Raw genomic sequence first — 13221 nt, 5'->3', positions numbered from 1 at the left:
AAACCAAGGAAATGTAATTCTTAACCTGAAGATGATCAAAGTCATGCCAGCAGTTGTGCTATGAACGAGCAATGGAAATTAGTGCCAGGGATGTTTTGTGTGCGATCTGCTGCCAGCTGACATGCCATGTTTAGTGTTTTTACAGTGCACTTGTTACTTGTTAAACCTTAATTTCCTCTGCTCATTTAGCAGGTACCCCTGAAGCTGAAAACTCCCCACAAGATGCCTTAGGACTTAAGCTTGGTGGGCAGGTGGAAAAGAATAGAAAGCTCCAGAAGAAGTATGTCATGGTTTTGTTTGAGTGAATGTCTAAATGTCTAGTTAGCACATAGAAGAGACGATGCGTCACCCTGTTTTCATGTCATGCTGTTACTCGTGATCCTGTATTGCACCATTAAAATCCACTCTTGCAAATGTTTTAATCATTTGTGCACTTCAATTTAAGTTATTTTTGCATGGTTTTTACTTTTGCTGATCAGTGGGGTTATTATTTTTACACAATACTGTTTGATTTGTATTTCCTTTGGTGGATTGATCAAGTTTTCTCCTGGAAAGATGGTAGACATTCATTTTATTTTGCACCCATCCCTTAACTGAATCATTTTATATTTTTAGTTCTAATTTGCATAGTTTGCTTATACCTTTTTATTTGCTGATTTTCCCTCTTTTATTTCACCCCCCCTCCTTTCATGTCATATAGTGCAAAATCAGGGTAAGTTCATTTATTTTTTTATTTTTCATTTTTCACCCCCATTAATGCTGTTTTAACAGTTTGTTGGTGTGAGGGTGAGCTTTTGCATGGAATGCTTTACCAGCTAATTAAACAGATGTCCATTTATGTTATGTGTATATATATATATATATATATATATATGCGTTCTAGTATATACACTTAAGTAGTACATCAACAAAAGGAAAATCATAAAACATGAGTTTGTAAAGCATTTTATTGAAACCCAAATGATGTATTGCATACCTTTTTTGACTGATATGCACTGAGAAACATTTGGAGTCTAGTGGGTTTTCTAGCGTAGGTGTTTTTTTTTTACCAGGAAGAATGTATGTAAATCATAATACATTTTCATTTTAACAGATTCCCACTTTTGATCTCATAGCGAAAATGAATCATATCATTTCAAAAAAGGAGTGTTTGGCTTCATTACCATGAACTGCTATGTAATGGTTCTAGTTTCTCATGTTTGAAAGGAGTCCATGTCCACAACATTGGAAGAACCTAAAAACAACTGTGAAGCTGGTTTCCATGTGTAGAGTATTAGATAAAGAATAGACCCTCATAACGTTTGGCCTCTGAAGAGAAACTGTTGAGTAAACCTGTCAAACAATAGATGTAAAAACTAGAACCTTAAATAAGCAGAACCTGCTCTTGAAGACTAGAAAGACCTGAATGAATTACAGCAGACATGTCTTTCTAGTCAGGCGTATTTAAAATGTTTCACATCTACAGCTCTGGAAAAAATTGAGACCGCTTAACAACATTGATTTCTGAATTTGGAGTGGTCTCTTAGTTTTTTCCAGAGCTGTATAACATTTAAAAATGATCATGTGTTTTGTATTGACCACAATGGCGTAGTGGGTTTCCGCTGCCTGTCTGTGTTTTTGGGGGCTCTGGCATGAGTCTAATCTACTAACTACTTAACCCCCGGCTTGTCATTTTTTCTTCAACGGCTGCTCCTTTGAAATACTGCATTTTCTGCATCCGATGTTTTGCTATGGTCAGATGTACGATGTCTAAAACGCATTTCTGAACAGTGTTATGTTTCGTATAACCCAGTGTTCCGTTTGCCCTACTAAACATTATTAAAATCTTGCCTCACAGAAAATCTCTACTACAAAGCTTTCTTGGACTTTCTGAGATGAAGAATCAGACATCTATTTATTTTCCTAAAAAATAGCTTTCAGATGTAGGAGGCATAGTTAATTTAAGGAATAGCTCGAAGGGGTAACTTAAGCAGCTTCAAAGATTCACTCTTTGTTTCCTGGCACTGTGCTATAGGATACTTATCTTTGAACACATAAAGACACGTATATAAATTGGGAAGTATAAACCGTATTGTGTGTCTTGTTGCGTGAATGTCTAACTCAGTCGGCTCTTCCAGGCACGAGCTGCTGGAAGATGCTCGCCGGCAGGGGTTGCCCTTCGCACACTGGGACGGCCCCACTGTGGTTGTGTGGCTGGAGGTAAGAGGGGTCACGTTTTAATCTTCAAACCCACTGAAGTGCATCTGTCTGGTGTATAGTGTACAGTTCTAGTGTACCATGAGATGGATTAATTCCTTTTTTTCATATTAGGAATATGTTGGGTTTAAATAAGTCATGTTTCAATGCACCACAGATATATCTCCAGTTATTGAATGAATTAGTTTGTTTGTCCCCTGAAGATGCGTTTAAATAATGTTGGCAGTTTGAGAGAACCCAGGGGAAAGTGTCGATGGGTTATGCTGTAGTTTTGAATGCTGTGCACACTTGTTTACGTATTTTAATTCCCACCACTTTCTCGCTCCCCAGCTCTGGGTAGGCATGCCTGCCTGGTACGTGGCAGCTTGCAGAGCCAACGTTAAAAGCGGGGCTATAATGTCGGCGCTGTCAGACACGGAGATCCAGCGGGAGATCGGCATCAGCAACCCCCTCCACCGGCTCAAGCTGCGCCTCGCCATCCAGGAGATCATGTCTCTCACCAGCCCATCCGCGCCCCCCACCTCCAGAACGGTAAGACTAGGCTTCATGCGTCCCCTCTGGCCCAGCGTGTCCGGAGACCTGAAAACCCCAGTCCTTTGTTTCTGTTCTGGAGTTCTTATCACGATTAAAAATTAAAATTAAATGTATGTTCTATGTAAAGCTACAAGAAAAAGCCTGTTCTATTTGATTCTTGTTTCATTTATTTTAAAATACATTTTTTAAACCCTCTGTTTATTCCCAGTTCACAACCCTCTCACCAATGACTGCATGCCTTTATCACATCTTTTTAATGACGTGTTGCACCGAATACACGATGAATCTCGCCGCATGGTGCACTACACACCTGTATTTATTTGTATGTTTTACACAATTGCTTTTGCGGTTGCTTGCCACCAGTCTTAACCTACCTTGTGCTTCAATATTCTGCCACCTTTCCTTTTTATTTTGGCCTTCCTCACACTGGATTGCGATTGTCACGCACTGTGGGTCATGCGATTAGTCCACGGGGAATGTGTGGGTTACGCACGAAGAAATGGAGACTCTTGCTGCCACGCCTCAAACGGTTAGTCCTGGCACCGTGCTGTCTCCCATTTCAAGTGCTTTTCACTTCCACTGGTAACTTTCCACTCTGTGTTCCTGTGTGGTGATGACGGGTTTACTTTTCAGTAATCTGATAATGGTGAGGGGGTGTGGTTTGGGTAACCAATCGGCTGTAGTAAGTAGTATGTACATGTATCTTTCTTTTGACATGTTTGTAATGAGAGAAATTACTTCAGTTCTTTCAGTAATAACGTATCATTTTTGAGTAGTGGTGCTGTCCGAGGCCTTGGACTTTGAATTTGATCCCATATTTGATTTGTTGATGCAGCAAGTACCAAGTGGCCTTGTTTGGTTTTGAGGGACAATAACCATCACTAACTCTCACAAAATGCATCTCCCACTAAATACTGATCACCTACTAACATTTGTCTTAATTTTCTCTTCTCTGCAATTCTAACACTGCTAACATCAGGAGGATGAGGAGGGCAGCTGGGCCCAGGTTTGCATTTTTCTATCTGTGTGCTGTAGTAGACCTATTTTTAGGTATTTGCAATGGAAGGCACGGAGAAAGAGGAGATATCACTCCAGACTTTGTAGGCTGTAGGAAAGACTTCTCCACTTCCTACTCGTTTTAGACCCTCTTATCTATGAGGGTACAAGGATCTATTAGTGTAAATGCTCCACTCCGGGTATCTGTTAAGGTCCTTCTGCTAACTGTGCCAAATGTCTTGGTCCTTCCGTGATGTATTCCAGAGCCTGTAGGAAGGCTGTACTGAAGCCATGATCACTATCTCCTTGTGAGTGGAGGTCAATTCAGGGACGAAGACTCTTCAAAAACTCCGCTTATCTGTTAACGTGTAAACCAAATCATGGACATTACACACGAGCTTTCATTTGGGGATTCCGGACTGTAACATTTTCTGCTTCCATAGGACAGTAACTTATGAAGCCAGTCGAGTTGTTTTTCTTTCTTCTTGAAATGCTGAGTTCCTAGGCTCATGTGAAAAGACTGAACTGACTTGTATATACAGCTCTGGAAAAAATTGATTTCTGAACTTGGAGTGGTCTAAATTTTTTCCAGAGCTGTAGAAGCAACAGGAGACTGTATAGTAATCGGTAATTTATAAATGAATACTAAATCATTTCATTTCCCATCGCAAATCTGTGCATCTGTAGACACTGGCTTATGGAGATATGAACCACGAGTGGATTGGCAATGAATGGCTTCCCAGCTTGGGCCTGCCTCAGTACAGGAGCTACTTCATGGAATGCCTGGTCGATGCCAGGATGCTCGACCATTTGACGAAGAAGGATTTACGTGGCCAACTTAAAATGGTAGATAGCTTTCACAGGTAAGGAAAGAGGTTAATTTTTTTTTAATGATTTTGTAGACCGCAGAAAAAAAATCTGACTTTTCAGATTTTCACCTTCAGTAAAAGGGTAAGTCCTTTAATTTTGCAGAAAAAGGATAATTGGTGCCAACGTCTGTATTCAGTGTCGATCAACAATATGGTTTTGTTCCGTGTTTTTGCAGCAGCCTTGATCCACGCAAGAGACTTCTGTAACCTTTTTATGAATCATAATTGAAATGCAGTGATTATTCCCTCTACTGTTAAATATTCCTCTGAGTTATGGGTAGAAACTACATGGGCACTAGCACCCTCTTGTGTATGGATTTTGTTTTGGCATATTTATTTTTGGCAAATGTAATAACTTAACACGTTCTGTTTCTCCCCCCCCCCCCCCCCTTCCTTTTCCTCTACCTCTCTCCTCCTCGAAACAGAAATAGTTTCCAATGTGGTGTCATGTGTCTACGAAGGCTTAATTATGATCGAAAAGAGCTTGAAAGGAGACGAGAAGAATCCCAAGTGGAAGTTAAAGGTAACGAAGGTCTGAGTTGTTGTTTTTACTTTTGTTTTGTTTGAACTAAGTTTAAAGATGACTAACCACTGTCTTGTAACATCTTTTGCATCTTAAAAGTTCTATCGGTTAAACCCCCACTCTGACCTTAGCCCATTGTAGATAAGAGAACCAGTGTGTTCACAACATGGATTTGAGGTCTTAAGGACACGTAACAGCTGAGACTTGTTGATGTTTTTCAAGGTCAAAGGTTAATTTTTTGTTCTATGTCAGATGTTCTAGTATGGAGCAACGACCGCGTGAGCAACTGGATTATATCCATCGGTCTCAAGGAATATGCAAATAACCTGGTGGAGAGCGGAGTCCACGGAGCCCTGCTGGCCTTGGACGAGACGTTCGATCACAACGCCTTGGCGCTTTTGATGCAGATCCCCACCCAGAACACACAGGTACTGGAATGCAGAAGCGACGCGTAAGAGGAAGGAACCATATACGTGTGCACCGTGCTTCCTCCGCACTGCTATGTTATGCCGAAACATTGTGACAAACCATCTGTGACGAGTGCAGACCTGTTGTTGCAGGAAGCTGTTTTTGTTTTTGTTCAGCTCGGGTTGCAAATTTCGAAAGAGTAATTAAGTCCTACCAAGTTGGTTCCTTCTGATCTGAGCGACCTACTTATCCCGTGACTCATCCTTTGAGCGTTTCATCACACGTGTGCTGCGATGCATCTAATTGCTGTCAGCTGCCATTACCTTCTAGGAGGATGTGTTGGCTGAGGTTTTCTCTCTCTCTCCATCTAGGTTAGAGCGATCTTAGAGAGAGAATATAATAACCTTCTCGCCCTGGGTACGGGAAGACGACTAGATGAGGTGAGAGTGATTTTATATATTTGTTCTATGTAAAGTTCCAGTCTGGTAACTCTTGCATAATGTTGCTTCGAATTATATTTTGTTTGTGTAGAAAGTGTTCAGAGTTGTTAATGGGGTCTTTCCGGGCGCTTTCAGGATGACGATAAGAACTTTAGGAGGGCTCCCTCCTGGAGGAAGAAGTTTCGTCCAAAAGACCTCCGAGGGATGGCCCCCGGGTCGGCTGAAACGCTGCCTGCGAATTTCAGGGTGACAAATACCATGTCCTCACCATCTATGCAGCCAAAGAAGATGCAAATGGACGGTATGAGGACGGCACCCTTCCTATCTGACGAGCACGATAACGGCATGGTTTAAAAGCTTATTTAAATCGTATTAACTGGACTGTTGTGACGGTGTGGTGTTGGGTGGTTGTGAGTCTTCTAGTCTTTGAGAAGTTAACCAAAACATCTTGTGTAACTAATGATGACAATCCATTTGAATGCTGATAAGTATTTGGCCTCCCCCTGTGTATTACAGTTTTGAAAAGCAGTTGAATTTATTTGTGTGCTAAGTGGTATAGGTTATGGCCTATGAGTGTACTCAAGTTATTTTTTGTGTTTTTAGTGTCCATATTTAATCCCACTATTTGACCAACCGGACAAAATATAATTGCAACCCATTCTTTATTAGCCTTGTTCAGGTACTGGGCTGGTACGGTTTTAAATGTGCAGGTGGGCTCAGTTTGTGATTTAATCCTGGCCTATGTCCATGGATACACAAACACGTGTGATCTGCAAGCATTGTACTAATCCTGTTGTCGGAGTGCACTGTTGAATACTGCTGCTGTGTTTGCTAACCTCTTGTTTGACTTAACGCATGTTTTGCATGTCGTCTCTGAATGGTTGTGAACAGGCAATGTCTCTGGAGCACAAAGGTTGGATTCCACCACAGTAAGGACCTACTCGTGTTAATGCCTTTTCTTGGTGAGTTCAAACGAGACGAACACTTCTCTGTTGCTCGGATCTTGCTATTCGCAGATTTCTTCATTTGATTCTCAAATACTGTCATATTGTATTGGCACTACAAGGCAAGACCTGTTAACTGTCCACACGTGGAAGAAAATTAACGGAGGAGTAGTGAATGCAAATTTTAGGGAGGGATCTGGACATACGTGGTCTGATTCAATGCCTTCATCTCAGCAAAGGGTTTGTATGTATTGTACCTGGGATGTAGTTAACTTGAGCCGTATTAACCTCAGGAGCCTGGTCAGTCACCATGCTTTAATTAAACACTTTATCTGCATCAGAGTTCATTATAAAACGTCTCTGTGTTCTGGATAGTGGATTGATTTCTCCGTCAAGACCTTTTTAATATGTAACGGGAAAAGCAATAGTGTTATACACTCGTAACGGAAGGTAAATACTGAATCAGAATTTTCAGACAATCTAGTAGAGTATTTTCCATTTTAATGTCATTAACATAAGTTTGGCATTAGCTGTGATGTGTAAATATGGGTTTAATAAACATTGTTCAAATACAGATAGTATTTTGCAATTAGACTGTTGGTGAATCTCATGTGTTTTTGTTCTTTTCCAGTTTACCCACACTATTTCTATAGATGATCATGCAGCATTAAATCATTGGAAGAAGTCGACATTTACGAAATCAAGATGGGATCTGTGATCTATTGTTACTTCTTATAAGGACACTATAAATATTTTATTACAGAGTTTAATTAGTGAATTCACAAATCTCCTGAATACCATAGAGGAAATATTTTAGACTAAATGTTTCTTATATTTATGTAAACTGATTTGGATACGTCTTTTATTTAGACCCTAATATGTACCTTTGTTTTGCCTGTGTATTCATTCTGCATTATCCCCCCCTATCAGATTCTGTGCCCTTATCAAGTGTAAAAATGTTTCAGATGTAATGGAATGTATCATGAGTCTGAAGTTTGTATATTTATCTGCAGACACTATCTAATCTTTATTTTATTTTTGTTTTATAATCCTGTTGTATTGACCACACGGTTTGTTTTTGTTTTAAACACGAGTTTAAGCTAAAGTGACTTTAAAATGAGTGCATTGGTAATGTTTCGTTCACATTTTCTTAAGTCATTTTTTTCATTTTAAATGCAACTTTAGGTCAATTCTGAATTTCAGGAAACTGCAGCTTTTTTAAACCCCCCACTGCATTGTTTTAAATCAACCTTGAGCATATGCAAAAAAAACGTAAGATTGGGGTGTGGAAAATATGGAGAAAAACCAGTAACTGGGGCTTGTCCCCATTCAATAGCTGTACCAGTGTGCATCTCTGTAAATCCTTTACTGTGATACCAAAATGTACCTTTTGAAAAGCCATAAAAGCAGAGAAGACAGCCCCCCAGCAGAAGCAGTCTGACTTTAAGGTCCCTTCGAATGGAGAATTCTCCGCAAACCACAGATGCTGAAACTTTCCATTCCTTTCCCCTCTGCATTAAAAACAGATGTCGAAAAGAAGCTGACGCAACAGTTTTCTTTGTTAAAGGACCAATTCCAGATCACTGTGGCCTCGTTTTTTAATGGGAAGTCAGGAGAAGGCGGCACAATTTTCGAAGCCTTCTTGTGCATAATGTACGATGTTTTGAATAAGCCTTATTCTGTTGTCTGTCACTATTTGTATATCAGTTGCCATTTCAGATCGTATTAATGGCTGAAGTGTTTCTGAATGTGTATTTGGTTATTGAACACCAGGTTTCTCAGTATTTATATGGGCTCACGATGTTGGGAAATCAACAAAGAATCTCATTAAAATTGTAGTTTTTGTTTTATGTACTGACTTACTTTACCCTGTTGTCTGTTTCCATGTGATTAGACCTGTATGTGCAACTCAAATCATGTTCCTGTCGTGTTTTAATTGTTTTCAGTTTCTCATTTTAAATTTCATGATCTTGTAACAAATTATGTACAGTCTATGAGTACTTTTGAACTATTTTTATCACAGTATTATTTATTGCTTACTTTCAATAAAATACTGAAACTTATTTTCCACTGCCAATAAAAAGACTAAGTCTTTGTTTAAAAAATAATTACAGCCTTTGAAGTTATTTGGTCAATATTTCAAAGGATATTTAATTTAAATATGACTTTTTTTTTTTGTTTGTTTATACTAGAAAACTGGTCTTCAAAATGCATGTGCAGTTTATAAAACCTTACATTCAATCCAAAATATTTTCCTTTTCACAATCAATCTCATCCCCTTTAAAACTCTGAAATGGTCTAAATCAAGAAAATAAAACATGGTGTTTACGGTTTAACTTCCTGTAAAAATGGAACCAAGTCTAAAGACAAATCCGTATTTAAAAATGAAATCTGTGACTGAAAATAAGCAAACCATGCATTTGATATATTTACATCATCTGACGCCTCCCCAGCTCTTTCCATAATTTCACTGCAGCTCGACGCTTAACCGATCACAGGAAGCCCACAGCCCATCTCCAGTTGGACTGTCATTCCCTATAGAGCAAAGCAAACCACCTGCAGCAGCCTTCCCCAGCCCTCCGCACACATGCCAGGACTGGTTTGTCACCCTGTTCTATGTTTAGAGAGTTTGAAGTATAACTAGGGTTGGTACACAATGTGTCCCAGTTAAAGGTCTGGTATGTAATATGCTCTAGAGCTCAATTACATGTAATCATACACAAGGTTTTAGTGTGGGAGTGGACAGGTGTCTTACTATCACTAGAGCGAATCGGAACCCTGTTCTGTGATGATGAAGCTCTTGGGGGAGGGGGATTGTACTATTCAAGCATTCTGTATTCCTGCTGCTGGTCTTCATTGTATAATTTCTATGTATGTTCATTCCCTGCTTCCCTACACACCTCAGCCACACCACGAACAGAAGAAAATCCCTCCGTAGCCTCTCTCCAATATCCTCATTACAAAGAATTTTTTTTTTAATTGAGAAAAAACAGGCACATTTTGAAACAGGGACATCAAAAAAGCAGCAAAACTTGTGTATAACGAGCCAAATGTTATTGATGCCTCAGTATGACAGTTTGGCCCCTTCAGCACTTCTGTATTTTCCCTGTTTGGCCCTCAATTCAAGCACTATAACTCTTATGTTACTGAAAGCATCGGTAAAATGCTTTGAACTGTCATGAACTGGAACAAATCTGTGCTGAAATAACTCGAGGTTTGGAAATTAAGGAATTGCTAAATCTGTGGAACAGCTGATCTCCACTGGTTTGCAGTTCAGGTAAGATCCACAGAAATGCGCTGTAACTCATCCCTGCACTGCAGTGGCTTGATGTGCCTCAGCTCTCCAGTTTGCAATTGTACCCTGCTGGTTTGTATGCCAACCAAAGCGCTCAGTTACTTAAACCCTTGATCTAAATCAGAACATTTTCATTACAGATTGGGGGTTTTAAGTTAAGTTCCTTATACAATTTTATACTTTTAAAGGAACCAACTTTTTTAAATCAGTAAAATAATTTAAAATGTCAAATGTAATCAAATTATTACTTCAATTAAGTAATTGAGAGCTCGCTTGGAACAAAAACCAGCAGGGTAGGGGGTCCTCCTTTCCTTTCCTTTTCCCACCCAGTTATAATGGCATTATTGGGTTTATAACTTAAACTTAGGCATTTGTGGAGAGTAGCTCAAACCTCTGAACAAACAGGGAAGAGTGTGTCATGCAGGTGACATGGAATATATCAAGCAATAAAGACAGGGATTAACAGTATTTCACGATAATGAAGTGCTCAGTGCTGTGTTCAGTGCTCAGTGTTCAGTGCTGTGTTCAGTGCTCAGTGCTGTGTTCAATGCTCAGTGTTCAGTGCTCAGTGCTGTGTTCAGTGCTCAGTGTTCAGTGCTCAGTGTTCAGTGCTGTGTTCAGTGCTCAGTGCTCAGTGCTCAGTGCTCAGTGCTCAGTGCTGTGTTCAGTGTTCAGTGCTGTGTTCAGTGTTCAGTGCTCAGTGCTCAGTGTTCAGTGCTCAGTGCTCAGTCCAGTGCTGTGTCCAGTGCTGTGTTCAGTGCTGTGTTCAGTGCTGTGTTCAGTGTTCAGTGCTCAGTGCTGTGTTCAGTGTTCAGTGCTCAGTGCTGTGTTCAGTGCTCAGTGCTCAGTGCTGTGTTCAGTGTTCAGTGCTGTGTTCAGTGTTCAGTGCTCAGTGCTGTGTTCAGTGTTCAGTGCTCAGTGTTCAGTGCTCAGTGCTGTGTTCAGTGCTGTGCTCAGTGCTCAGTGTTCAGTGCTGTGTTCAGTGCTGTGCTCAGTGCTGTGTTCAGTGTTCAGTGCTCAGTGCTCAGTGCTGTGTTCAGTGTTCAGTGCTGTGTTCAGTGCTCAGTGCTCTGTTCAGTGTTCAGTGCTCAGTGCTGTGTTCAGTGTTCAGTGCTCAGTGCTCAGTGCTCAGTGCTCAGTGCTGTGTTCAGTGCTCAGTGCTGTGTTCAGTGCTCAGTGTTCAGTGTTCAGTGCTCAGTGTTCAGTGCTGTGTTCAGTGCTCAGTGCTGTGTTCAGTGCTCAGTGCTCAGTGCTGTGTTCAGTGCTCAGTGTTCAGTGCTGTGTTCAGTGTTCAGTGTTCAGTGCTGTGTTCAGTGCTCAGTGCTCAGTGCTGTGTTCAGTGTTCAGTGCTGTGTTCAGTGTTCAGTGCTCAGTGCTCAGTGCTGTGTTCAGTGTTCAGTGCTGTGTTCAGTGTTCAGTGCTCAGTGTTCAGTGTTCAGTGCTGTGTTCAGTGCTCAGTGTTCAGTGTTCAGTGTTCAGTGCTGTGTTCAGTGCTCAGTGCTGTGTTCAGTGTTCAGTGCTCAGTGTTCAGTGTTCAGTGCTCAGTGCTCAGTGCTGTGTTCAGTGCTCAGTGTTCAGTGCTGTGTTCAGTGTTCAGTGTTCAGTGCTGTGCTCAGTGCTCAGTGTTCAGTGCTGTGTTCAGTGCTCAGTGCTGTGTTCAGTGTTCAGTGCTCAGTGCTCAGTGCTGTGTTCAGTGTTCAGTGCTGTGTTCAGTGTTCAGTGCTCAGTGCTCAGTGCTGTGTTCAGTGCTGTGTTCAGTGTTCAGTGCTGTGTTCAGTGCTCAGTGCTGTGTTCAGTGTTCAGTGCTGTGTTCAGTGTTCAGTGTTCAGTGCTCAGTGCTGTGTTCAGTGTTCAGTGCTCAGTGTTCAGTGCTGTGTTCAGTGTTCAGTGTTCAGTGCTCAGTGCTGTGTTCAGTGCTCAGTGTTCAGTGCTGTGTTCAGTGTTCAGTGCTCAGTGTTCAGTGCTCAGTGCTCAGTGCTGTGTTCAGTGTTCAGTGTTCAGTGCTCAGTGCTGTGTTCAGTGTTCAGTGCTCAGTGTTCAGTGCTGTGTTCAGTGTTCAGTGCTCAGTGTTCAGTGCTGTGTTCAGTGTTCAGTGCTCAGTGTTCAGTGCTGTGTTCAGTGTTCAGTGCTCAGTGTTCAGTGCTCAGTGTTCAGTGTTCAGTGCTGTGTTCAGTGTTCAGTGCTCAGTGCTCAGTGCTGTGTTCAGTGTTCAGTGTTCAGTGCTCAGTGCTCAGTGCTGTGTTCAGTGCTGTGTTCAGTGCTCAGTGCTCAGTGCTGTGTTCAGTGCTCAGTGTTCAGTGTTCAGTGCTCAGTGTTCAGTGCTGTGTTCAGTGCTCAGTGCTGTGTTCAGTGCTCAGTGCTCAGTGCTGTGTTCAGTGCTCAGTGTTCAGTGCTGTGTTCAGTGTTCAGTGTTCAGTGCTGTGTTCAGTGCTCAGTGCTCAGTGCTGTGTTCAGTGTTCAGTGCTGTGTTCAGTGTTCAGTACTCAGTGTTCAGTGCTCAGTGCTGTGTTCAGTGTTCAGTGTTCAGTGCTGTGTTCAGTGTTCAGTGCTCAGTGCTCAGTGCTGTGTTCAGTGTTCAGTGCTCAGTGCTCAGTGCTGTGTTCAGTGTTCAGTGCTCAGTGCTCAGTGCTGTGTTCAGTGTTCAGTGCTCAGTGCTGTGTTCAGTGCTGTATTCAGTGTTCAGTGCTCAGTGCTGTGTTCAGTGCTGTGTTCAGTGTTCAGTGCTCAGTGCTGTGTTCAGTGCTGTGTTCAGTGTTCAGTGCTCAGTGCTGTGTTCAGTGTTCAGTGTTCAGTGCTCAGTGCTGTGTTCAGTGCTGTGTTCAGTGTTCAGTGCTCAGTGCTCAGTGCTGTGTTCAGTGCTCAGTGCTGTGTTCAGTGCTGTGTTCAGTGTTCAGTGCTCAGTGCTGTGTTCAGTGTTCAGTGTTCAGTGCTCAGTGCTGTGTTCAGTGCTGTGTTCAGTGTTCAGTGCTCAGTGCTCAGTGCTGTGTTCAGTGCTCAGTGCTGTGTTCAGTGTTCA

The 13221-nt window shown here is 41.6% G+C and overlaps 1 protein-coding gene across 14 annotated transcripts in view; it reads left to right on the top strand.

The window, feature by feature from the left end:
- ppfia1 (PTPRF interacting protein alpha 1) overlaps window positions 1–9018 on the top strand; it is a 39524-nt gene extending 30506 nt beyond the window's left edge. For 2 of the 14 annotated variants that reach the window (XM_066700573.1, XM_066700561.1), the window contains 13 exons: window positions 190–280; window positions 701–712; window positions 2118–2199; window positions 2527–2727; window positions 3197–3259; window positions 3710–3736; window positions 4414–4589; window positions 5021–5127; window positions 5371–5546; window positions 5898–5966; window positions 6102–6309; window positions 6858–6928; window positions 7542–9018. In XM_066700573.1, coding sequence (XP_066556670.1) covers window positions 190–280; window positions 701–712; window positions 2118–2199; window positions 2527–2727; window positions 3197–3259; window positions 3710–3736; window positions 4414–4589; window positions 5021–5127; window positions 5371–5546; window positions 5898–5966; window positions 6102–6309; window positions 6858–6916 — 1271 coding nt within the window. In that variant the 3' untranslated portion in view covers window positions 6917–6928; window positions 7542–9018. Of the gene's footprint in view, window positions 1–189; window positions 281–700; window positions 713–2117; window positions 2200–2526; window positions 2728–3196; window positions 3260–3709; window positions 3737–4413; window positions 4590–5020; window positions 5128–5370; window positions 5547–5897; window positions 5967–6101; window positions 6315–6857; window positions 6929–7541 lie in introns of all 14 variants that reach the window. The other 12 variants (XM_066700564.1, XM_066700562.1, XM_066700567.1 and 9 more) reach the window with 12 other exon arrangements.
- The last annotated feature ends 4203 nt before the right edge of the window (window positions 9019–13221 follow it).

This window comes from Amia ocellicauda, chromosome 4 (genome assembly GCF_036373705.1).
Source record: "Amia ocellicauda isolate fAmiCal2 chromosome 4, fAmiCal2.hap1, whole genome shotgun sequence".
In the NCBI taxonomy this organism is placed as follows: domain Eukaryota; kingdom Metazoa; phylum Chordata; class Actinopteri; order Amiiformes; family Amiidae; genus Amia; species Amia ocellicauda.
This window is presented reverse-complemented; position numbering and strand designations above follow the sequence as displayed.